This window comes from Myotis yumanensis, unplaced genomic scaffold (assembly GCF_028538775.1).
Source record: "Myotis yumanensis isolate MYYU_CA2020_CCGP unplaced genomic scaffold, mMyoYum1.0.hap1 SCAF_23, whole genome shotgun sequence".
NCBI lineage: Eukaryota > Metazoa > Chordata > Mammalia > Chiroptera > Vespertilionidae > Myotis > Myotis yumanensis.
Window position 1 is genome coordinate 11,823,599 of NW_027223774.1, and position 23,868 is coordinate 11,847,466.

At 44.3% G+C, this 23,868-nt stretch overlaps 2 protein-coding genes and 1 non-coding gene across 3 annotated transcripts; 2 read left to right on the top strand and 1 right to left on the bottom strand.

Moving 5' to 3' along the window:
- The first annotated feature begins 39 nt into the window (after window positions 1-39).
- On the top strand, window positions 40-4,684 carry LOC138999928 (galectin-10-like). The gene is made up of 4 exons (XM_070402145.1): window positions 40-142; window positions 1,751-1,827; window positions 2,321-2,531; window positions 4,433-4,684. Exons 1-4 carry the CDS (start codon window positions 128-130, stop codon window positions 4,544-4,546), a joined length of 417 nt encoding a protein of 138 aa, XP_070258246.1. The 5' UTR covers window positions 40-127; the 3' UTR covers window positions 4,547-4,684.
- An 8,059-nt stretch (window positions 4,685-12,743) lies between these two features.
- LOC138999474 (galectin-10-like) lies at window positions 12,744-17,406 on the top strand. The gene is made up of 4 exons (XM_070401594.1): window positions 12,744-12,842; window positions 14,448-14,524; window positions 15,241-15,451; window positions 17,155-17,406. The coding sequence occupies exons 1-4, from the start codon at window positions 12,828-12,830 to the stop codon at window positions 17,266-17,268; spliced, it is 417 nt and encodes a 138-aa protein (XP_070257695.1). The 5' UTR covers window positions 12,744-12,827; the 3' UTR covers window positions 17,269-17,406.
- A 229-nt stretch (window positions 17,407-17,635) lies between these two features.
- Window positions 17,636-17,762, bottom strand: LOC139000431 (small nucleolar RNA SNORA25). Its single transcript, XR_011469607.1, has one exon. It is a non-coding gene; the product is annotated as a small nucleolar RNA SNORA25 (small nucleolar RNA).
- Between the last annotated feature and the right edge of the window lie 6,106 nt (window positions 17,763-23,868).

Sequence of the window (23,868 nt, forward strand, 5' to 3'; positions counted from 1 at the left end):
GAGACTTAGAAACTGAAAGGAAGCCAGAGGGCGGGGCTTCCATAAATCATTTATAACCTGCCACTTGCAGACATCACACACACAACCAGACACAGTTCGGAAGAGCTTCCCAGCAGAAGGCACAACAATGGCAGCGATCCCGGTGAGTTGAACAGGAACAGCCTTCAGTGATCCCAGGTCCCGTAAGGGAAGGAGGAAACAGTCTGAGATTTTCTGAGATGAAAGTATTGGGAATGTTTTACTAGGGGTTGTGAATGTTTGGAAGAGAGAGGATGGGCCAGTGTAGCTACTGTCAGCATTTGGTGGTATCTGACAGAGGGTGAAGTCTATTGAAACACTGTGACTTTGTGTGGGAAGTGAACAGCTGACTGGGATGAGGGAGTGTGAGCATGGGTGCAAGGGGGTGACATTGCACGTTTGTCTTCATGCCTCTGAGTATGTGTGTGTAGTGCAGCTGGGGCAGTGGTTGAACAGCTATGCATGTTATCGTGAGTACTAGTGTTGAGAGGTATGTGTGAGACGGTGAGTTCCATGTCTTTGTGTATCTGTGTGTGTATGATGATCTATGATTGCATGTTGAACTATGAACATGTGTGTAGTTGTGTCTGTTTCTGATGGTTCTCCCATATACAGTAGTGACTGATTAAGCAGCTGTGGTTCTGTTCCTGTGTATCATTGTGGCTCCTGGTGGGCAGAACTGGAGGTCTTGGGGAGAGTGGGTTTCCCAGGACTCCTCCAGAGCATTAATGAGAGCAGAATGAGCCAGTCCTCAGATGCCTCTTCTCAAGAAGGCTGGGGGAAAGAGAACTCCGACTGTGGGGCATAGGAGCTCCTGTCTGAATCAGCACACAGTGACCCCTGCTCCTGCCTCAGGTCTCCTCCCCCAGCCAGTCCTTCCTTTGTCCTAACAAAAAAATGGTAGGAGATCCTGACTCTCTGGGAAGGTGATTGGGAGAATTGGTTTCAGAGAATGGATCACCTGATGATGGAAGGAACAAAACCAGCTTCAGTCCAGACAAAGCTTACAGTTGTTATGAGGGAGCAACCTGTAATTCTATCTAATTCCTTTCCTGTCTCCCACCCTGTGTGCAGGTACTGACTCTCCTCAGCAACTTGTGCATATTCATGAAAGGACACCATTGCCCTTGAAAATTCTGATGCATATACATGCCACACACAGGAGTCTCCTTTTCCATTATTTCCCTTGGCCTTTAAACAACTATCTTATATTGGAGTGAATTTTTATATTTTATACTTTTACATTCTAAAGTCTTATCTTCACAGTTTCAGATAAAAACTGGTGGGAGGGTAGTATCCGAGAAAGGGTCCTCCCCTTCTGCTAAGTCACCCCTGTCAGACCCTATACCTGCCAGTGACCATGCTGAAGGTTTTACATGTATTAGCTCAGCTATTCCTGAGAACATCCTATGAAATATGAATTTTTATAATGCTTCTTGTACTGAGAAAATGGAAGCAGGGAGCATTCAAGCAATGGAACTCAGTTCTCATTGGTTGTAAGAGGCAGAATCCGCATTAGAATCCAGGCCACTTGGCTTTTGAACTCTTGCTGTTAACTTCAACCATATCATTTCTTCAAAGACACAGAGACCTGCCTGTGGTGAGGTGGGAAGCAGTGGGTCCTCCGAGTATGTCCTTTGATGTATAACCTGCTTTGCCACTGGGAACTGTTACAGGATGGGAGACCACACCTGGCCTTAACCCTCTCAACCATTCTTGTCTCCCATGGCAGGTCCCATATACAAAATATGTATCCTTGTCTGTTGGTTCTTTCGTGAAAATCAAAGGGACATTTGTCATGCCTTTCAAGTGAGTATCTGTAGCCCATGGGGAGGAGAAGTGAGATTATTAGAGCTTTGGGGGTCACTTGATGCATGACTGAGGTTGACGTTTGTAATTATTGTAATGGTAGCACAATGCAGATGCAGGTTCTTGAGACCCATATGGTGTCAGGCATTAAAACTACAGGTGCATGACTGTGGGCAAGTGTTGAAGTCTGGGGGCTGGGGTCACTCAGGCATTGGAGCTGAGGTTGGTTATCAATAGGACACAGTATTTCCAGGGCAAGAAAAGTAGCCCCAGGCCAGTGACTGCTGCTCAGTGTGAGTCCTGGGCTAAGAGACGAGGCATCTCCCCAGCCTGGGCAGGACAAGCTGAAGCAGCCCCACAGGGACACCTACTGCAGTCTCACCCAGCAAGGCCTTCCTTCCAGCAGGAGATGGGGAGGATGTGGATATGTGTGTTGAATGTGGTCCCCCATGAGTTACTGTCCTACTTAACATGCTGCCTGCTTTGCCTTCAGCATGAACCCAGAACTGCAGGTGGATTTCCACACTAAAACTGAAGTGAACACACACATTGCCTTCCATTTCCGAGTGTTATGTGACAGATATGTGGTGATGAACAGCCGTCAGGGTGAGAACTGGGATGAAGAAGTGAGGAGCTCTGTTATTTCCTTTGAGAATGGCCAACCCTTTGAACTGGGCATCTTGGTGCTGTCAACGGAGTACCAGGTGAGTGTGCCCATGAACATCTACTACCATCCTGTGGCTCTCAGGGCTCTCACAGGAGCACACAGCTCTCCCTGGCCTGGCCCCCAGAGTCACTTGTGGTTCATCGCCTGCCTCTCTCATCACACAGCACCCTCTGCTTGTACTGCCATGCTCAGGTCCTTTTCCAAATCTAAGCAGGTCAAGATCAGCACCCGTGCCTTATTCTCCAGGGCGGAGAAGTTCCTGTCTTCACTCACAACCATCGTTTCTATCTATGCTGTCATTCCTTCAGTTTTCATGTAGGAGATTGTTAAAATGTGCATATAACTAATTATAATCAGTCTAAAATTAAGTCTTTCCTACATTGCCAAACCCAGTCCCTCTCTCCAGAGCAACAATTCCTAATTCCTTTATGCTCCTTCCAGAGATACTATATGCTTGTTCAAGTCTATGTATCTATGTATCTATGTATCTATCTATCTATCTATCTATCTATCTATCACTTATCTCTATATGCTTCCATGTTTAAACAAAGAGGTTATAAGTTACTCTAGAAATCACACATTGATATCTAGATTTTACTTGTTGTCAAAGAATGTATGTTAGAGAAACTCACATCATTCTATTTGTGATGCCCCAATATTATTTAATGTTTACATAACATTTCAATAGAAGCATTGTCAGAATAATTTAACTTGGCTCTTATTCATGCACATTTAGGGGGTTTCCATATTTTGCTCTTATGAATGATGCTTCATTCTATATCAATTTTGGTCATTATCAACCTCCCTATTCTTATAAAGGAGGATAATTTCAGAGGAATTGAATAACTGGTTCAAAAAGGCTATGCATTTTAAATTTGAAAAATTAAGACCTAAAAAGTTCAGTATTTCTCCATAGCCACACCCATAAAGGGTATGTTTAAGCCTTCTATCATTGGAGAAGCAAAAAGATTTCATGGCCTGTGACTGAAGTGAGGCATTGTTCCATTTTTATAAGCTTAATAAAAATGTCCTCATTTTAATCATATGTACTATTCCTTCTCTTCAGGAACATTCAAGTTTTGGTTCAGTGGTTAAAGCATTGGCCTGCACTCTGAGGGTATCAGGTTAGATTCTTGGTCAATGGCATGTATCTGGGTTACAGGTTCAATCCCCAGCCCCATTGAGGTACATGAGGATGCAACCAATTGAGTCTCACATTTCTCTCTCTCTCTCTCTCTCTCTCTCTCTCTCTCTCTTTCTCTTTCCTCCTTCCTTCTACCCTCGCTCTATAAAAAATAGGAAAAAAAGAGTTTTATTCTTTACTTTTACCACCCATCAGGAGTAAACAGCAGTAACATTTAGCAGAGCTAAAACGAATGCACTCAATAAACACTTAATGACCAATTAGCCCAGTGCAACTGAACCTTGGCTGCACATTAGAATCACCTGGGAAACTTTTTAAAATCCTGATTTCTGGGCCTCCTCCACCGGAAATTCTGTTTCTTCGTTGCTAATGTTGTGGCCCCACCCCATAACAAAGAAATAGAATTTCCAGAGGAGGAGGCCCAGAAATCAGGATTTTAAAAAAGATTCCCAGGTGATTCTAATGTGCAGCCAAGGTTGAGAACCACTGAATTAGCCTATGATACTCTATGCAAGACCCAGACTCCCAATTCATGAAACAGATCCTGGCCAGAGGGAAGCCCAGGCAGACATAGACACTGCTACCTAATGTGCTAACATCAGTGGAAGAATGAGAGAATCACAGAAAATAGGGTGAATAACTGTCTGAAATCGTCACAAAAGGTCGGCTATAAAAAGAAGCAGAGTGTGACTAGGACTTCCTGGTGGATGGTGCATGTGTAGGATAGAAACGGAAAGGAAGACGGCAAGTTTGTTTGGCGGCATGCTATATTTCTGACACATACTGTCTTCCAGGTAACAGTAAATGGTCGCCAATGTTACACTTTTCCCCATCGACTTGACCCAGCATCTGTGAAGATGATCCAGGTGTGGAGAGACGTCTCCCTGACCTCAGTGATTATCGCTTAGAGAAGGATGTGACCAGACTCCCCGTTGTCAAGGAGATCCCTCCACCTAAGTGACTCTGTGGTTCCCAGAGCTCACTAACAACATGGGTTCTCACCCTTCCCCCACACTCGGTCATTAAAACTTCTGAAAACATAACAAGATTTGCTTCTTGCTTTAGAGAGAAACGAGAGAGGGGAAAAAAGATTATGTGGTTATCAGCAAGAGGGGTGTGAGAATATTGTGGGAGAAATCAGGGTATCAAAGTGGATAAACATTTCTCTGATACAAGGAGTGAGTATCAGGCTCATGAAATATCTGAAGAGACATTGGAACCATATTCTCATGATGTAGTGCTTAGGATAGGTTAGAAACTCTGGAGCAAAATCCTTCCCCAATTTCACATAGCTAAACTAAGACTTTAGGCTTCTCTCTAGTGCTATAATTGGTGATTTGATGAAGAAACTTTGTATTTTGAGGAAAATCAGGTGAAAAGTCTTAATTCTTCCTTTATGCTAAGAATTTTTAATTTATATTGACACTGTCTGGTTTTGTGTAAGATACACTGGAAAATAAAGAAAATGACAAGGCCAGCACTTACAATTTCTTTTAACCCTCACCTGAGGATATATTTTTATTGATTTTGACAGAGAGAGAGAGAGAGAGAGAGAGAGAGAGAGAGAGAGAGAAGAGAGAAAGAGAAACATCAATTGGTTGCCTCCCATATGTGCCCTGACTGGGAGCTGAGCCTGCAACCTTTTGGTGTACAGGATGATGTTCCAATCAACTGAGCCCCCAGCCAGGGTGCACTTAAAAAATTGTAATCCAAGGACTATTTGAAGAACCAAAAAATTTTTCCCAAAGATTTTTCTATTATTCAAACAATTGCAAGATTTTTCCAATTTATATGGGCAGACGCCTGGGGCAAGTTTCATAATAATTGTCACCATTTTAGACCAGGGAGGATAAAAATTGTTATTAAAACAAGAACAATGTATACACCCGGATGCAGCGTCAAGATTCTGGTTTTGATGTTGTCTCACTTAGTCATTACAGAATAACAAACCTCCCCAAAACATATTGGTTCGAATTAATAATTTATTATTATCTCCGTTTTGCAGGATTATTGCTCTTATATGGGTAGCGTATTATCTGGCCTTAATCAAATTGCAGTGGGAAGTGAAGTTTTCTGATGGAAGCTTTCCTCATATCTGATACTTCACTTGGGCTGGCTGACACAGCTGGGGGCTGGCTGGTTATTTCTCTCTTCACATGACCTTCATGGTTGTCTTAGACCACTTCAAATCACAGAGATCTCAGGGGTTTGGGACTGGCTTCTGCCACAGAGAACCCTTGAAAAGGCTCAAGCAGAAGATGCAAGGTGTAATGGGACCTAACTCTAGAAGTCATGCAGTGTGACTCCCAACATATCCTATTGTTCAAACATGAGTGAGAGAGACGGCCATAGTTATGTGGAGAAGACTACACCAGGGAAAGCGTATGTTGCCTGTGATACATGACAAGTCATCTTAGACTAGTACTGTTCCACCATCAGGCTCCAGAGACATTCACACTTCCCACATACCCCCAAATCTGACACTTCCCAAGGAATTCCCAAGTGTAATACTATAACAGTAACAACTCAAGACAGAAGTTCAGGATTTCACCATTTAAACCAGGACCTGGTGCTCACAAAGTGAACTGAGTATAGCTTCTCAGGTGCAGTTCTTTTCAATGTGTGCACTAATAGGGCAAAATACATCATACATGCCAAACCTACATGCTGAAACAGACACAGAATAAATGCAATCCACATTTTCAGAGGCATAAATAGGAGGTGTATAGCAGCCGCAGCTTCATATCACATAGGACACCCAGTCAGGCTCATATCTACCCTTCTCTCTATGACTGTTTTGTCTGTAGCGATTGAGTCCACCCTCCATTCTCAGCTTCTTTGAGTTCTTGCCAAGATGTCAGAATGACAACTCCAGGGCCTCTGATTGATCATCAGCTTCTTAGCAAGTCCAGAGCACCACTTAGCAGACCCAATACTCAGAAGACACTATTCCTAAAAACATACCAAGGCAGATTTAAGAAAGTGGGGAGGAGGGGGTCAAAGAGAGGGAAAGGGGAACATGTGTAATACTTTCAACAACAAAAATAAAACAGAGCCTGGTACATCAAAACAAAGGAAAGTCTTCTGGAAATGGCCTCTTTGTCCACAAGGACTACCTCCACCTTCCAATCCCCCATTTATCACTTACCCACTCTGTGCCCCTCTGTCAGTCCCTCCACTCTCCAAGTTTACACTGCCTGAGTCCCACCCCTGTTCCTTCCCTTGGACCCCTTACCTTATCCTTCTTTCCATAACTGACCCTGATCCTCCCCCAACCGTCTATATCATTATGCCCTTTACCTTCTAATCCAGATTCACCCTGGAATTAGAATCAATCCTGTGGTTCTGGTGTTTATTATCATTTTAATTGCTTAGAAACCTTTGCTTGGTCACATAGCATTAGACCATGCTCACGTCAGCCTGTGTGTGTGAGTGCATCGGGCCCCAGCTGGTACAGCCAGATCAGGAGCTCCTCATCCTCAGTACAGGCAGATGGAGTAGATAGGAACGTTCTCAGCTTGGTGGCCCGTGGCCCCCTGGGGTCTGGGTCTGGGAACCCAGGGAGGGTGGTGACTGTAAATTGGGGAAAGTCCTGGCCTTCAGCTTCCACCTCTCACAGAGCCGGTGAAGAACTGCGGTCACTCAGAGATGAGTGCCATGAGGATTCAGGGGACATGGGTGCAGGGCCCCCACAGCAAGCGTCCCTCATCCTGAGAGCTGTTCAGACGGACTCTCCTGTTGGCCTCCATCAAATCACAGCACGATGGATCTTTCCCTCAACCTGGTCTCCGCTCAGAGTTCTGTGGTCCGTTGTTCCCGGTTGGCGTCAGAGTCAATCCAGCAGAACTAGGGATTGTCTACAGGGCGGGGCTCCCATCTCTGCCTGGATGCCCAGGCCCAGTGTGTGCACGTGCCTGTCGTTTAGCAGGAAGCCAGAGGTGAGACGCTGGGGTGAATGAATTACAGGTGCAGGTGTAGGGAGCCACCAGGAGGGTAGACTCAGTGTGTCTCCCGGATGCTCCTCCCAGATGAAGTCCTGCTCACAGCTCAGTACTGTGTCTGGGGGAACGGAGGCAAAATGGGCGCCTGGTACATGGACTCGACATCCTTTCAGGACAAAGTGCTGCTGCAGGTGGTTGGCCTGCGGTGGGCAGGGATTTGCCCGCAACCACAGGGTGAATGTGCGAGGGTGTGGAAGTGGGCACTTTCCCACCTGAATGACCATGTTCTGTTCTGGCAGTGAGTGGGGAGGGCGCCCTACCTGTGGTGCGCATGCGCAGGTCACTGCAGCTGGCGACAGGTGGCGCTCAGACTTCCTCTCCAGATAAGCGCCAGGTTCCAGTGACTCCTCCACCTGCAGAAGATTCTGGGACACTGATCGCCTCTGTCCAGGGTCCTGGGCTTTATTTTCTTGCCCAAAGACCAACCCTCCATCCACGCTGGGCGATTCCAGACCCTCCAGGCTCTGGGGCATCTTTTCTTCACTTGGGATCTCTTGGGATAAGCAGTGGACACCAATGTCCTGCCTCAACCCGGCCCCTTCTTAGGAAGCTGGGCTTCTGTGACTTGAGTCCCTCCCCATGCGCTGTAGTTTGGAGAGTCCAGGACCTCGGGAAGGGCCTCCACGTCTGCTGGGCTGAACACGGACAGTGGAAACGTCCTCAAAGAGGCGACATGAAAGTGGGTGACAGGGCCGTCTGGGTCGAGGCGCTCACGGATTTGCTGGTGCAGAGGGCGGGCATGGCGCAGATCCTTGGGTCAGGCGAGTTTGAGTAGCATTCAGGGCTCATCAGACTGGGGATTTGGTGTTTGATTTTCAAATCAGATTATATGGACACTTCTAAGAGTGGACACAGAAAATACATGCAAATAGAGACCTCAAAAATGTCCCACCACGTTTCAGTGGGGGAAACATTGCGTTTGGCTCCCAATTATTTTCTTCATGTGTGTACTTTCACACACGAGAATGTTTTCCAGTGAAAATGTTTTAAAGATGTTTTCAAATTTTCTCCCAAAATATTTGGCAAAAGCGTTTAACCATAGAAATGTGAAGCCACCCACTGAATGGAAACTCGGCGAGCAGAGTCCTGGACTCTGTAGACTAGGGTTTCCTCCAGCTGTCATTTGATTTTCCTTTTGCGCATCCATGATGGGAAACACAAATATTTGGTGTGAGGATCTGTTTACTCTTCTTCTTCTTAATCATAGGTAATTAATGTAAGTTAAGTTTCATTTTTAATCTTTGAATGTATCCATTCTTTATTTTCTTTTTACAAAAAAATGTTTTAATTGATTTCAGAGAGAGGGAGTGAGAGGGAGAGAAAGCTACAAATATCAAAGGTGAGAGAATCATTGATCAGCTGCCTGGAGGACAACCACTACTGGGGATGGAGCCTGCACCCTGGTCATGTGACTGAATTGACCTGGTGACGTCTTCGTTCATGGTTGGACCCCCAACCACTGAGACAAACCGGCCAGGGCCTCTGTAAATTTCTAAAACCAAATACCTACGTTCTCGCCTTACAGTGTTTGACATTTTACAATAGACTGTCAAGTCAAGAGAACAATTTCTAATGGGCGGAGTCAGCCTGACAAAGCAGGAATAACCTGGGGTAGGGAGGTGTGAAACTCCGCCCCTCCTCTCCCATGATCCACCTCAGCTCCTCCCAGGCGGTGCCCAGTGGGAATTAAATCCAGGCCTGCCTCTCTGGGCTCACATCCTCTCAGAGCACAGCGTTGTGTGGACCGCCTCGTCAGAGCCGCGGCTGCAGGCCAATTTTGAGGACAGAGGACAGAGGACTGAGAATTTGGGAAGGGCACGTCTGTCTGCCTGTCTGCTTTGTTGACTTCCTCCTTTTTTTGGAGGACACACACACACACACACACACACACACACACACACACTGCTCCCTCCACTGCTGTAGTCATAAGAGGGGCCAGAGAGTCCAGGGAGCGGCAGGATTCTCAACCAGAGGGCTCCTGGGAGAGTGCGTCGTGTCTGGCTCCTCCCCTGAACGGTCCCCAGTTCTGAGATATATTTCCGCAATGTTTGGCAGTTGTCAGTGTGACGATCTTGCACACCTGTATCAGATTCACTGCTAGGTATTTGGTCTTCCAGACCCTTCATTCTCAAATTGGATCCGGTTCACCTCCACTTCCTTCCTGGATACGGCTGCTGCTGATGTCAATAAACAGAGAGCAACTGCTCTGGCAAGGACCTGTGCTGGTAGCAGAATGCATAGCTGCCAAAGAGACAGTTTAGTCGAAGGCAAGGGACAGACATGAAAGGAATAAGTATTGACCTCTTTTTTAAAGTGCATGTAGAGACCCGAAGGGAGTTGGTAATAGGAGACTTGACATAATCTCAGGAGTGAGTGAGTGAGTGGGTGAGTGCCCCAAGGAAGTGCTTTTTGGACTGACACCTGGCAGAAGAGGCCGTGATCCATAGTTCATTGCATAAATGATGTGTGTGTGTACGTGTGTGTGTGTGTGTGTGTGTGTGCGCCCACGTGCACGCGCGCGTACACGCGCGAGTTCTAAATGTCTTTAGTGGTAGCTGTGGGGCATCTGTGATGATGTCAATGAACTTAAGTAATGTAGTAAGTACCCAATCAACTCATACAATTCAGGACCCACACGTGGTTGTCTGAAGTTCCTGCTCCAGGCTGCTTTGAGCACACTGAATGTAAGCAGGCAGGAGTCTTTGTGCAGGCCTGATTGATGGGATGTGAAATGTGCATCAGTTGGTAATTCCTGATACAAACTGTTTCAAATTCCTCTTCACATGCAACCCAAATCCTGACCCAGTTACAAACCACAGCTGCACTTTGATAGGTTCTTCCCTCAGCCCTGGGCCATGTGGTGAATGGTTTTACTCCAAAAACGGTGCCTCTCTTGCCCCTCTAGACTCCTAAGCCTCAGTCCACTACCTGACCCAGCCCCCATCCCAGGGTGGAAGGGGACTTGGGCAAGTAATGAAAAGTTTTCCTTCTGATTTCCAGATTTAAGTCTTAAGGTTTTTAGTATTTGGAGACTGATTTTTCAACATTGTTAATGAAACCTTCTTACTACATAAGTGAAAAGTATAAAATTCTCATGTTCGTTCCCATGTGCTGTTTTTTGGTCATTTGGACCAAATCTGATTAAAATCGTCATATGATCCTGAATTTTGTACCTGGACTTCATTTTCCAGGAGAGAAATTAGGCTTCAGAGCAAGCATTTGTGTGGTCACACGTGGGTGATTGCAGGTGTGGGCAGGTCAAAGGGCTCAGAAACATGGGTCCTACCACATCACGGCCCAAGGAACATGCTGGAAAATAGCAAGTTGAACAAGTACTATCAGCCAGTTTCTGTGGCTGTGATGGATCTGAAAACAATCCAACCTCCAGGGGAGAACTTGCTTCCATAGGCTTTCCAGTCCTGAGTGGACACTTTTTTCACAGGATGAGGATTAGGCCTGGAGTGGATAAACCTATGGCCCACCAGTAATGTATGGGTTGGCGACTACAAGCAGGAACGATTTCACAACACAAGGTGATTGTGAGACTGTTTATTAAAGTTGTGGATAGTGAAATAAGGGAAGGGCTTAGGATAGATGAAGCAACAGGAGAGCCAAGGCCGGCTGCTTGGATTCACTAGAAATGTAATCAGGAAGATGTGGACCTAGGCGGGGCTGCTTGGATTCACTGGAAACATTATGAGGAAGACATGGGCCAGGTGGGGCTGCATGGGTTCACTGGAAACATTATCAGGAAGTAGTGGACCAAGGTGGGGCTGCTTGTGTTCACTACAAAGGCTATCTGGAAGAAGTGGACCAAGGTGGGGCTGCTTGGGTTCACTAGAAACGTTATCAGTAAGACAAGGGCCAAGGTCAGCCTGCCTTTTGCTCACTGGAAAATCAGAGAAAAGTGGGGCTGGAGACTGGTTCATGGGGGTCCCTCAGAGTTTAGGTCATGCACACTCTGGGGCAGGGGTCCTCAAACTATGGCCTGTGGGCCACATGCAAATACAGATATTGTATTAGTTCCCGTTTTGTTTTTTTACTTCAAAATAAGATATGTGCAGTGTGCATAGGAATTTGTTCATAGTTTTTTAAAATTATAGTCTGGCCCTCCAACGGCATGAGGGACAGTGAACTGGCCCCCTGTTTAAAAAGTTTGAGGACCCCTGCTCTGGGGGAATGTTCCAGTTGCCCACTGGAACCCAGCCCTTGGCTGCCCTTTGCTCTCACCATCACCACACTGCTGTCTTTGTCTATGGGTTATGCATCTATGTTCTTTGGCTAATCCCTTCACCTTCTTTCATCTACTCCTTCTGGCAAGTGTTAGTCTGTTCCATGTATCCATGCCTCTGTTTCTATTTTGCTCATCAGTTTATTTTGTTCATTATGTTCCACTTGGAAATCTTAATGTTGAAAAACATTCTGATTTAACTAGTTTTTATTGTTTTATTTAACTTTTTAAAATGACTCTAAAACATGTCATTAATTGGGTGTGCTATAATTTATGAATAGGTCATCATGATTAAATCATACTTATTCAAGTGTTATTATTACAAAGAATTTTTCATCTTAAATGTCCAATCTTGATTGATGTATGTTGGAAGTTCACCAAAAGCGTGAAACAAAAAGGCTAAAACACTGTTGGCATTAACAGAGCCAAGGGACCTACTGTGGAAAAGAATTGAGACAAGACTTTATCTCTATCTCCAGGGCTGCTGAGGATCAATTTCTATGATCTCTCAGGACCTCTGGAAGGGAGCCCTTACCTCCAGGTTCACCAAATCTTTGCCATTGATCAAGTCAGAAAAATGGGTACCTATTGGGTGGGTTCTACTCTGAGGGATAAATACTTGGTGAGAGGCAGGTAGGCTGGATTATAGACACACTCACCCATCATTCCATCACCCTTATTCATGAATTTTTCCTGCTAATCCTTCCTCACCCATAGTTTCCTCACTGATGTTTCTATTGTATCACAACATGTCCTTTTCAAGGACTGGTTGTGATTGATTCTATTTATGATACCCCACACCTTCTCACCGGCTGGGAATCTGTCTAGAAGAGACTTAGAAACTGAAAGGAAGCCAGAGGGTGGGGCTTCCATAAATCATTTATAACCTGCCACTTGCAGAGATCACACACACAACCAGACACAATTTGGAAGAGCTTCCCAGCAGAAGGCACAACAATGGCACTGATACCGGTGAGTTGAACAGGCACAGGCTTCAATGATCCCAGGTCCCATAAGGGAAGGAGGAAAGAGTCTGAGATTTTCTGAGATGAAAATATTGGGAATGTTTTACTTGCGGTTGTGAATGTGTGGAAGAGAGAGGATGGGCCAGTGTAGCTACTGTCAGCATTTGGTGGTATCTGACTGAGGGTGATCTCTATTGAGACACTGACTTTGTGTGGGAAATGACAGCTGATTGGGATGAGGGAGTGTGTGCATGGGTGCAAGCGGTGAGACTGCACATTTGTCTTCATGCCTCTGAGTATGTGTGTGAGTGTAGCTGGGGCAGTGACTGAACAGCTGTGCACGTCATCATGAGTAGTAGTGTTGGAAGGTATGTGTGAGACGGTTGAATCCCATGTCTTTGTGTAACTGCGTGTGTATGATGACCTATGCCTGCATGTTGAACTATGAATATGTGTGTAGCTGTGTCTGGTTCTGAGGCTTCTCCTGTACATGGCAGTGACTATTTAAGCAGCTGTGGATCTGTCCATGTGTATCACTGTGGCTCCTGGTGGGCAGAACTGGAGGTCTTGGGGAAACTGGGTTTCCCAGGACTTTTCCCTGAGCATTAATGAGCGCAGAATGAGCCAGTCCTCAGATGCCTCTTCTCAAGAAGGCTGGGGGCAGGAGAACTCAGACTGTGGGGCACAGGAGCTCCTGTCTGAATCAGCACACAGTGACCCCTGCTCCTGCCTCAGTTCTCCTCCCCCAGCCAGTCCTTCCTTTGTCCTATCAGTAACAGTAAGCACATCCAGGCTCTCTGGGGAAGGTGGTTGGGAGAACTGGTTTCAGAGAATGGATCACCCGAAGATGGAAGGAACAAAACCAGCCTCAGTCCAGACAAACCTTACAGTTGATATCAGGGAACAACCTGTAGACTCTATCTAATTACTTTCCTGTCTCCCGCCCTGTGTGCAGGAACTGACTGTCCACAGCCACTTGTACACATTCCTGAAAGGACACCATTGCCCTTGAAAATTCTGATGCATATACATGCCACACTCAGGAGTCTCCTTTTCCATTATTTCCCTCGCCCTTTAAACAACTATCTTATATTGGAGTGAATTTTTATATTTTATACTTTTACATTCTAAAGTCTTATCTTCACAGTTTCAGATAAAAACTGGTGGGAGGGTAGTATCCCAGAAAGGGCCCTCCCCTTCTGCTAAGTCACCCCTGTCAGACCCTATACCTGCCAGTGACCATGCCAAAGATTTTACATCTATTAGTTCAGATATTCCTGACAACATCCTATAAAATAGAAATTTTTATAATCCTTCTTGTACTGAGAAAATGGAGGCAGGGAGCATTCAAGTAATGGAACTCAGTTCTCATTGGTCGTAAGAGGCAGAATCCGCATTCAATCCAGGCCACCTGGCTTTGGAACTCTTGCTGTTAATTTCAACCTTCTCATTTCTTCAAAGACACAGGGACCTGCCTGTGGTGAGGTGTGAAGAAGAGTGTCCTCCGGATATGTCCTTTGATGTACAACCTGCTTTGCCACTGGGAACTGTTACAGGATGGGAGACCACAACTGGCCTTGCCCCTCTCAAATACTCTTATCTCTCATGGCAGGTCCCATATACAAAATATGTATCCTTGCCTGTTGGTTCTTTCGTGAAAATCAAAGGGACACCTGCCATGTCTTTCAGGTGAGTATGTATAGCCCATGGGGAGGAGAAGTGAGGTTATTAGACCTTTGGGGGTCACTTCATGCATGACTGAGTTTAAAGTTTGTAATTAGCATAATGGTAGCACAATGCAGATGCAGTTCCTGGAGACCCATATGGTGCCAGGCATTAAAACTACAGGTGGGCCAAACCGGTTTGGCTCAGTGGATAGAGCATCGGCCTGCGGACTGAGGGGTCCTGGGTTCGATTCCGGTCAAGGGCATGTACCTTGGTTGCGGGCACATCCCCAGTGGGAGTGTGCAGGAGGCAGCTGGTTGATGTTTCTCTCTCATCAATGTTTCTAACTCTCTATCCCTCTCCCTTCCTCTCTGTAAAAAATCAATAAAATATATTTTTTTAAAAAAACTACAGGTGCATGTCTGTGGGCAAGTTGTGAAGTCTGGGGACTGCGGTCACTCAGGCATTGATTTATTATCAAGGGACACAGTATTTCCAGGGCATGAGAAGTAGCCCCAGGCCAGTGACTGCTGCTCAGTGTGAATCCTGCACTAAGAGATGAGGCATCTCCCCAGCTTGGGCCGGACAAGCTGAAGCAGCCCCACAGGGACACGTACTGCACTGTCACCCAGGAAGGCCTTCCCTCCCCCAGGAGGAGTTAGGAGGGTGTGCATGTGTGTGTCGAATGTAGCCCCCATGAAGAAGAGTCCTGCTCAACATGCTTCATGTTTTGCCTTCAGCATGAACCCACAACTGCAGGTGGATTTCCACACTGAACATGAAGATGACTCAGACATCGCCTTCCATTTCCGAGTGTACTTTAACAGCTGTGTGGTGATGAACAGCTGTCAGTGTGGGTCCTGGGGTGAAGAAGTGAAATCCACTGATATGCCCTTTAAGAATGGCCAACCCTTTGAACTGGGCATCATGGTGCTGTCAAAGGAGTACCAGGTGAGTGTGCCCAGGAATATCCAATACATGGGCTCTCAGGGCTCTCACAGAGCACACAGCTCTCCCTGATCTGGCCCCAAAGTCACTTGTGGTTCATCTCCTTCCCATCTCATCACACAGCACCCTCTGCTTGTACTGCCATGCTCAGGTCCTTTTCCAAATCTAAGCAGGTCAAGATCAGCACCCGTGCCGTATTCTCCATGATGGAGAAGTTCCTGTCTTCACTCACAGCCTCATTTCTACCTATGCTGTCATTCCTTCAGTTTTCATGTAGGATATTGTTAAAATATGCATATAAATAATTATAATCAGTCTAAAATTAAGTTCTTTCCTACATTCCCAAACCCAGTCTCCCTCTCCAGAGCAACACTTATTGATTCCTTTATGCTCCTTCCAGAAATACTATGTGATTGTTCCAGCCTATCTATCATCTATCTATCATTTATCTCTGTCTGCTTTTATTTTTAAACAAATGATGTTATAAGGTTTTCTAGAAATCCCACATCGATGACTAGATTTTATTTGTTCTCTTAGAATGTATATTAGAGAACCTAACATCATTCTACTTTGATGCCCCCGCAATATTTAATGTTTGCATAATATTCTAATAGAAGTGTTTTCAGAATAATTTAACTTGACCCTTATTCATGCACACTTAGGTGGTTTCCATATTTTGCTCTCATGAATGATGCTTCCTTCTACATCCCATTTTTGTCATTATCAACCTCCATATTCTTATAAGGGAGGATAATTTCAGAGGAATTGAATAACTGGTTCAAAAAGTGTGTGCGTTTTAAATTTGAAAAAGTAACACCTAAAAAGTCCACTTTTTATCCATAGCCACACCCATAAAGTGTATGTTTAAACCTTCTATCATTGGAGAAGCAAAAATATTTAATGTCCTATGATTGAAGTGAGGCATTGTTCCATTTGCTTATAAGCTGAATAAAAATATCCTCATTTTAATCCTATGTACTTTTCCTCCTCTTAAGGAACATTCAAGTTTTGGTTCAGTGGTTAGAGCATTGGCCTGCACACTGGAGGGTCTCAGTTTGGGTTCTCCATCAAGGGCATGTATCTGGGTTGCAGGTTCAATACCCCAGCCCATCGGGGCATATGAGGAGGCAACCAATTGAGTCTCACCTCTCTCTCTCTCTCTCTCTCTCTCTCTCTCTCTCTCCCCTCGCCTCTCCTATCGTCTCCTCTCTCCTTCTCTCTCTTCTCTTCCATCTTCCTTCCACCCTCACACTATAAAAAATAGGGAAAAAAGAGTCTTATTCTTTACCTTTACCACCCCAAATTTAAGCTACTGGGTCATCAGGAGTAAATGGCAGTAAAGTTTAGCACAACTAAAACGAATGTGCTCAATAAACACTTACTGACCAATTAGCCTATGATACTCTGTGTGAGAACCAGATTCACGATTCAGGAAACAGTTCCTGGCCAGAGGGAAGCCCAGGCAAACATAGACAGTGCAACATAGAGTGCTAACTCCTCAGTGGAAGAATGAGAGAAACACAGAAAATAGGGTGAGTAACTGTCTGAAATCGTCACAAAAGGTAGGCTATAAAAAGAAGCATGTCAGGCTTTAGAGTGTGACTAGGAGTTTCTGGTGGATGGTGTGTGTATGGAGTAGAAAAGGAAAGGAAGATGGCAAGTTTGTTTGGTGGCATGCTATTTTTCTGACACATACTCTCTTCCAGGTAATAGTAAATGGCTGCCAATATTACACTTTTCCCCATCGACTTGACCCAGGATCTGTGAAGATGATCCAAGTGGGGAGAGATGTCTCCCTGACCTCAGTGATTATCGCTTAGAGAAGGATGTGACCAGACTCCTGATTGTCAAGGAGGTCCTTACACCTAAGTGATGCTGTGAATGCCAGAGCTCACCGACAACATGGGATCTCATTCTTCCCCGACACTTTGTCATTAAAACTCCTGAAAACATAACAAGGGTTGCTTCTTACTTTAGTGTGGCTATTTACAATTCATTTTAAATACAAATAAAGTATTAGAATGAAAAAAAAAACAACAACTCGTGATTTCTGTCCTAATACTATCCTTGATACCCAAGTCTGCAAAGCTTTCCTTTCTGTGGTGTTGTCCGTGGTGCTAATGTGAGGTTAGCATCCTGTTCCCAAGTGAAGGACAGGGCAGACAGAATAAGATGACTTTAATAAAATCTTATATTTCCTCAGGAAAACATAGCACTATTGAGTATCTATTACATCCTATAAAGAACTTCAATCTTAGGCCACAGAATTAAGAGCTCCTGGTTTTGGTCCCACAAGTTCGCTTTTAAATGATCCACTATTTTAAAAAATATATTTGTATTGATTTCAGAGAGGAATGGAGAGGGAGAGAGAGATAAAAACATCAATGAAGAAAGAGAATCATTGATGGGCTGCCTTCTGAACACCCATACTGGGGATCGAGCCCACAACCCAGGTATGTGCCCTGACCTGTAATTAAACCATGACCTCCTGGTTCACAGGTTGACCCTCAACCACTGAACCACACTGCTGGGCAAATGACCTATTTTTTAAACTTAATTTTTATTATTGACATTATTACATTTCCCTGCCGTTGTCCACCTCCATGCAGCCCCAGCCCCCTTCCCTCTGGTCATCATCACACTGTTGTTGTTCTTTGACTAATCCCTTCACCTTCTTTCATCCACTTTCCACCACACCCCTCCCCTTTGGCATCTGTCACCTGTTCCATGTATCCTTACTTCTGGTTCTATTTTGATCATCAGTTTATTTTGTTAATTAGATTCTACCTATAAGTGAGAGCATATAGTATTTGTCTTCCTGTGACTGGCTAATTTTGGTCAGCATAATAATCTCCAGGTACATCCTTGCTGTCATCAAAGGTAATAGTTCCATCTTTTTTACAGCTGCATAGTATCCATTGTGAAATGTGCCACAAATTTTATATCCACTCATCTACTGATAGGTACTTGGGCTGTTTCTAGATCTTGCCTATTGTAAATAAAGCTGCTATAAACATAGGGGTGCATATACTCTTTCTAATTGACATCTCAGGTTTCTTAGACTATATTTCCAGAAGTGAGATTGCTGGGTCAAAAGACAGCAGAACAGAATAGAGACCTCAGAAATTAACCCATACCTTATGGTCAATTAATATTTGACAAAGGAGACAAGAGTAGGAGTAAAGACAGTCTTTTCAATAAATGGTGTTGGGAAAATTGGACAGGCACACGCAAAAGAATAAAACTAGTCCACCAACATACACCATACACCAGAGTAAACTCAAAACGAATAAAACACCTACATGCAAGTAATGAAACCATCAAAATCCTAGGACAAAACAATAGGCACTACAATCTCAGACATCTCTCATAGCAATATTTTTGCCAATATATCTCCTAGTACAAGGGAAACAAATGGAAATAAGTAAACAAATGGGACTACATCAAACTAAAAGGCTTCTGAACATCATCAACAAAAGGAAAAGTGAAGCCACACTATAAGCAAACATATTTGCCAGTGATATATCTGATAAAAGGTTAACTTCCATGAAACAGGAGGTCACAGTTCGATTCCTGGTCAGAGCACATGCCTGAGTTGGGGCTTCCTGGTCAGGGCATATGCCTGTGTTAGTTGTTCAATCCTCAGTAGGGGGCGCCGCGGGGGCGCGTAGGGGGCAGCTGATCAATCATTCTCTCTCATTATTGATGTTTATTTCTCTTTTCCTTTCTCTTTCTCTCTCTGAAATCAATAAAAACTATTTTGAAACAATGGGCAAAGAACCTGAATAGACACTTCCCCAAAGAGAACATCTACATGATCAATAGATATAGGAAAAAATGCTCAACATTACTAATCATCAGAGCAATGCAAATTAAAACTACAATGAGATATTACCTCACACCTGCCAAAATGGCAACTACCAATAAATCAACAAATAAGTGCTGGTGAAGATGTGAAGCAAAGGGAACCCTTGTGCAATGTTGGTGGGAATTGCAGACTGGTGCACCCACTATGGAAAATGGTATAGAATTTCCTTAAAAAAAAAATGGAATTCCCTTTTGACTCAGCAATCTTATATTTATTTTTTTAAATAAATGGGTTGTAGATCAAAATCCCTCTGATAGATGAAGCATAAATTTACTTTAGATTTTCTGAATTGCTTCAGATTTTTCTAACAGGTATTCTTATGCAGCAGAGGTTAAGCCTGGAGAAGTAATCAATTTTCTGTTTATTTCATATATGGATCATGCAACAATTATTCAAATGTTTTACTCAATCCCCCCCCCCCAAAAAAAACCAAGATGCTAGTAATAGTTGCTCAGACTGCAAAAATATTACTTTCATTTTTATTAGACTGCAATTGTGAAACAGACCTACACGATGGTCACAAAAACCATATATTAAGATGAACTCCAAAACACCAATTCCAAAAAATATATGCACCCCTATGTTCACAGCAACATTATTTACAATAGCCAAGATCTGGAAATAGTCCAAGTACCCATCAGTAGATGAGTGAATAAAAAAGCTGTAGTACATTTACACAATGGAATACTACGTGGCCATAAAAAGAAGGATTGGGAATCATGGGTGTGAATTTTGTGGGCCCTTCCACAGAGAAGCGACTTAGAGTAGATGTGAGGAGGGAGAGCAGGAGCAACTGAGTGACCGAGTGTGCCTCAGACCTAACCTATATATCTAAACAGGGACATTGCTTAATGCTCATAGCAATATTACTTATTATAACTCCAAAGATGAAAGAACCCAAATATCAAAAGCAGGTGTCTCTCTGCCCTACTTGGTTTGGCTCAGTGGCTAGAGCATCAGCCTGAGCGCTGAAGGTTTTTGGGTTTGATTGTGATTAAAGACACATACCTTGGTTGCAGGCTCGATCCCCAGTCCTGGTTGGAGTGTGCAGAAGCCAACCAAGCAATGTTCTCTCTCTCATCAATGTTTCTCTCCGTGTGTCCTCTCCCTCCCTTCCACTCTCTCTCAAAATCTGTGGAAGGACATCCTCATGTGAGGATTAACAACAACAACAAATAGATGTCTCTCCCTATTACCTCCTGTGTCCTCACCTTCCCAAGAAAACTACATCCTGAAGTTATCATTCATTATTTTTACTTAGAGTTTTTCTAGCTATGTCTGCAAACACAATTATCAAGAAAACTATAAAACACATATAACTTAATAGGATACCTGAATCTATGGATACATACACCATATTAATAGAGGAGAATCACTTTTTTTTAAGAATTCCATATCTTCCCTAAAATAAGCCAAGAAATCATCAGTTTTTAAGCAAAATCCCCATGGGATTTTTATAGAAATTTTCACACTGATTCAGTCTCACCAGATGTTAATAAACCATATGTTAATGTGTCTAACATAATTATAGTAATACGTTTTGCATTGGAGTAGATAAGCAAATAAATTAATATAGAAGAACAAAAGTCCCAGAAAAAGGCCAAGGCATAGAGGTGATATTACTAGTGAGCCGGGATGGCAGATCCCCTAGAAGTTACAAGCCTTCTGGGCTGCAACTTGGGGTCTTACAACAGGGGGGTAAGCAGAGATGTTGCCAGAGACTTAGAGTCAAGAGGGAGAACAAGGGGGAGGAAAAGGAAGAGGGGGAGGCGTGGAGAAGAATGTGATGAAACATGAAAGAGGGGGAAAAGGAGAGAGGATGAGGAGGGGTAAAGACAGAGAGGTGGCCTAAGATGAATGCCCCTTCGCTCTATCCTGAATCTTCTCTGATGCCCTTCAGTTTTGAATATTTTACCTCGTTGCTGTAGTGAAGTAAACTTTTTGCCTGGGGAATAATGATACAGACTAGTACTGAAAAGTGCAGAAATCTTAAGTTTAGGTGAATATGTGTTCACCTCCAGCTCAGTGGCCGGGGATATTGAGGTGAACAAGACAGATTGTCACCTGTCTTGTGGAACTCACGGTCACTGTTATGGTCCCAGAAAGGTTTTCAAAACAAACCTTTCAGGTGCAGAAAAATATTAGAAAGTCAATATATAAACATTTTCATATCATTCTTTAAGCATTTCTATTTTAGTGCACTTTCATTTACTTATTTATCTTTTTTCTTTACTTTATTTTATTGCTGACAGTATTACAAAGGTCCCCTTATTCTGACTACCCCCTAACCCTCCCTCCTCCCAGTTCCTGCCCCACCCCAAGCCTTCACCACACTATTGTCTATCCATTGGATATGTATTTATGTATAAAAGTTCTTTGGTTAATCTCTTCCCGTCTCCCCCCACCCCTTCCCTCTGAGATTGTTCAGTTTGTTGCATGCTTCAATGTCTCTTGACCTAATTTGTTCATCAATTTATTATGTTCATTAGATTGCTTTTAAAATTAGATTATATGGACACTTCTAAGAGGAGACACCGAAAATACTGGCAAGTAGAGACCTCAAATACGTCCCACCACGTTTCAATGGGGAAAACATTGCGTTTGGCTTCCAATTATTTGCTTCATGTGGGTACTTTCATGGACTAGAATATTTTTCAGTGAAAATGTTTTAAAGATGTTTTCAAATTTTCTCGCAAAATATTTGGCAAAAGCGTTTAACCGTAGAAATGTAAAGTCACCTATGGAACGGAAACTCGGTGAGCAGAGTCATGGACTCTGTAGAGGGTTTTCTCCAGCTGTCATTTGATTTTCCTTCTGCGCATCCATGATGGGAAACACAGATATTTGGTGTAAGGGTCTGTTTATTTTTCTTCTCCTTAGTCATAGGTAATTAATGTAAGTTAAGTTTAATTTTTAATCTTTGAATGTATCCATTCTTTCTTTTGTTTTTACAAAAAAATGTTTTAATTGATTTCAGAGCGAGGCAGTGAGAAGGAGAGAAAGCTAGAAACATCAAAGGTGAGAGAGAATCATTGATCAGCTGCCTGGAGGACAACCACTACTGGGGATGGAGCCTGCACCCTGGGCATGTGACTGAATTGACCCGGTGACCCCTTAGTTCATGGTTGGACTCTCAACCACTGAGACAAACCGGCCAGGGCCTCTGTAAATTTATAAAACCAAATACCTATGTTCTCGCCTTTAGTGTTTGACATTTTACAATAGACTGTCGAGTCAAGAGAATAATTTTCTAATGGGCGGAGTCAGCCTGACAAAGCAGGAATAATCTGGGGTAGACAGGTGTAAAACCCTGCTCCTCCTCTCCCAAGATCCACCTGGGCTTGCTCCAGGCGGTGCCCACTGGGATTTAAACCCAGGCCTGCCTCTTTGGGCTCACATCCTCTCAGAGCAGAGCAGTGTGTGTATTGCCTCCTCTTAGCCCGGGCTGCAGGCCAATTTTCGCGAACAGGGGACAGAGCATTTGGGAAGTGCACGTCTGTCTGCCTGTCTGTCTGCTTTGTTGACTTCCTCCTTTTTTTGGAGGACACACACACACACACGCACGCACGCACGCTGCTCCCTCCATTGCTGTAGTCAGAAGAGGGGGCAGAGAGTCCTGGTAGCAGCAGGTTTCTCAACCAGGAGGGCACCTGGGAGAGTGGGTCCTGTCTGGCTTCTCCCCAGAACGGTCCCCAGTTCTGAGTTACATTTCAGCAATGTTTGGATGTTGCCAGTCTGATGACCTTGCACACGTGTATCAGGTTTACTCCTAGGTATTTGGTCTTCCAGACCCTTCATTCTCAAATTGCATCTGGTTCACCTCCACTTCCTTCCTGGATACAGCTGCTGCTGATGCCAATAGACAGAGAGCATCTGCTCTGGCAGGGCCCTGTGCTGGACGCAGAGTGCATAGCTGCCAAAGAGGCAAACAGTTTAGTCGAGGGCAGGGGACAGATATTAAAGGGATAAGTACTGAACTCTTTTTTAAAGTGCATGTAAAGGGACCCAAAAGGAGTTGGTAACAAGAGACTTGACATAATCTCAGGAGTGAGTGAGTGAGAGAGTGCCCCAGGGAAGTGCTTTTTGGACTGACACCTGTCAGATGAGGCCGTGATCAATAGCTCATGGCATAAATGATGTGTGTGTGTGTGTGTGTGTGTGTGTGTGTATGTGTGTGTGTGTTCTAAATGTCCTTTTGAGAAGGGAAAGGGAGGCTTTACTGTAGAAATGGAGCAGTAACCCCCTAGAGGTGATCTGTCCTCCAGGCAGCTGATCAATGATTCTCTCTCACCTTTGATGTTTCTAGCTTTCCCTCCTTCTCACTGCCTCTCTCTGAAATCAATTAAAACATTTTTACTTTACTGAAGGTGGGCGGCAGCGGGCAAGGCTGTCTGCTGTCTGGGACCCAGATCTGTGACCCTGCCGGGCAGAGGGCAGTTCTTGAGGCTGTCCACGGTCCGGACCCGGATCCGTGACCTGGCGGGCGGGGGGCAGTGTTTGAGGCTGTCCGAGATCCAGACCTCAGTGTCTCCCTTAGTTGTGGAGCATCTGT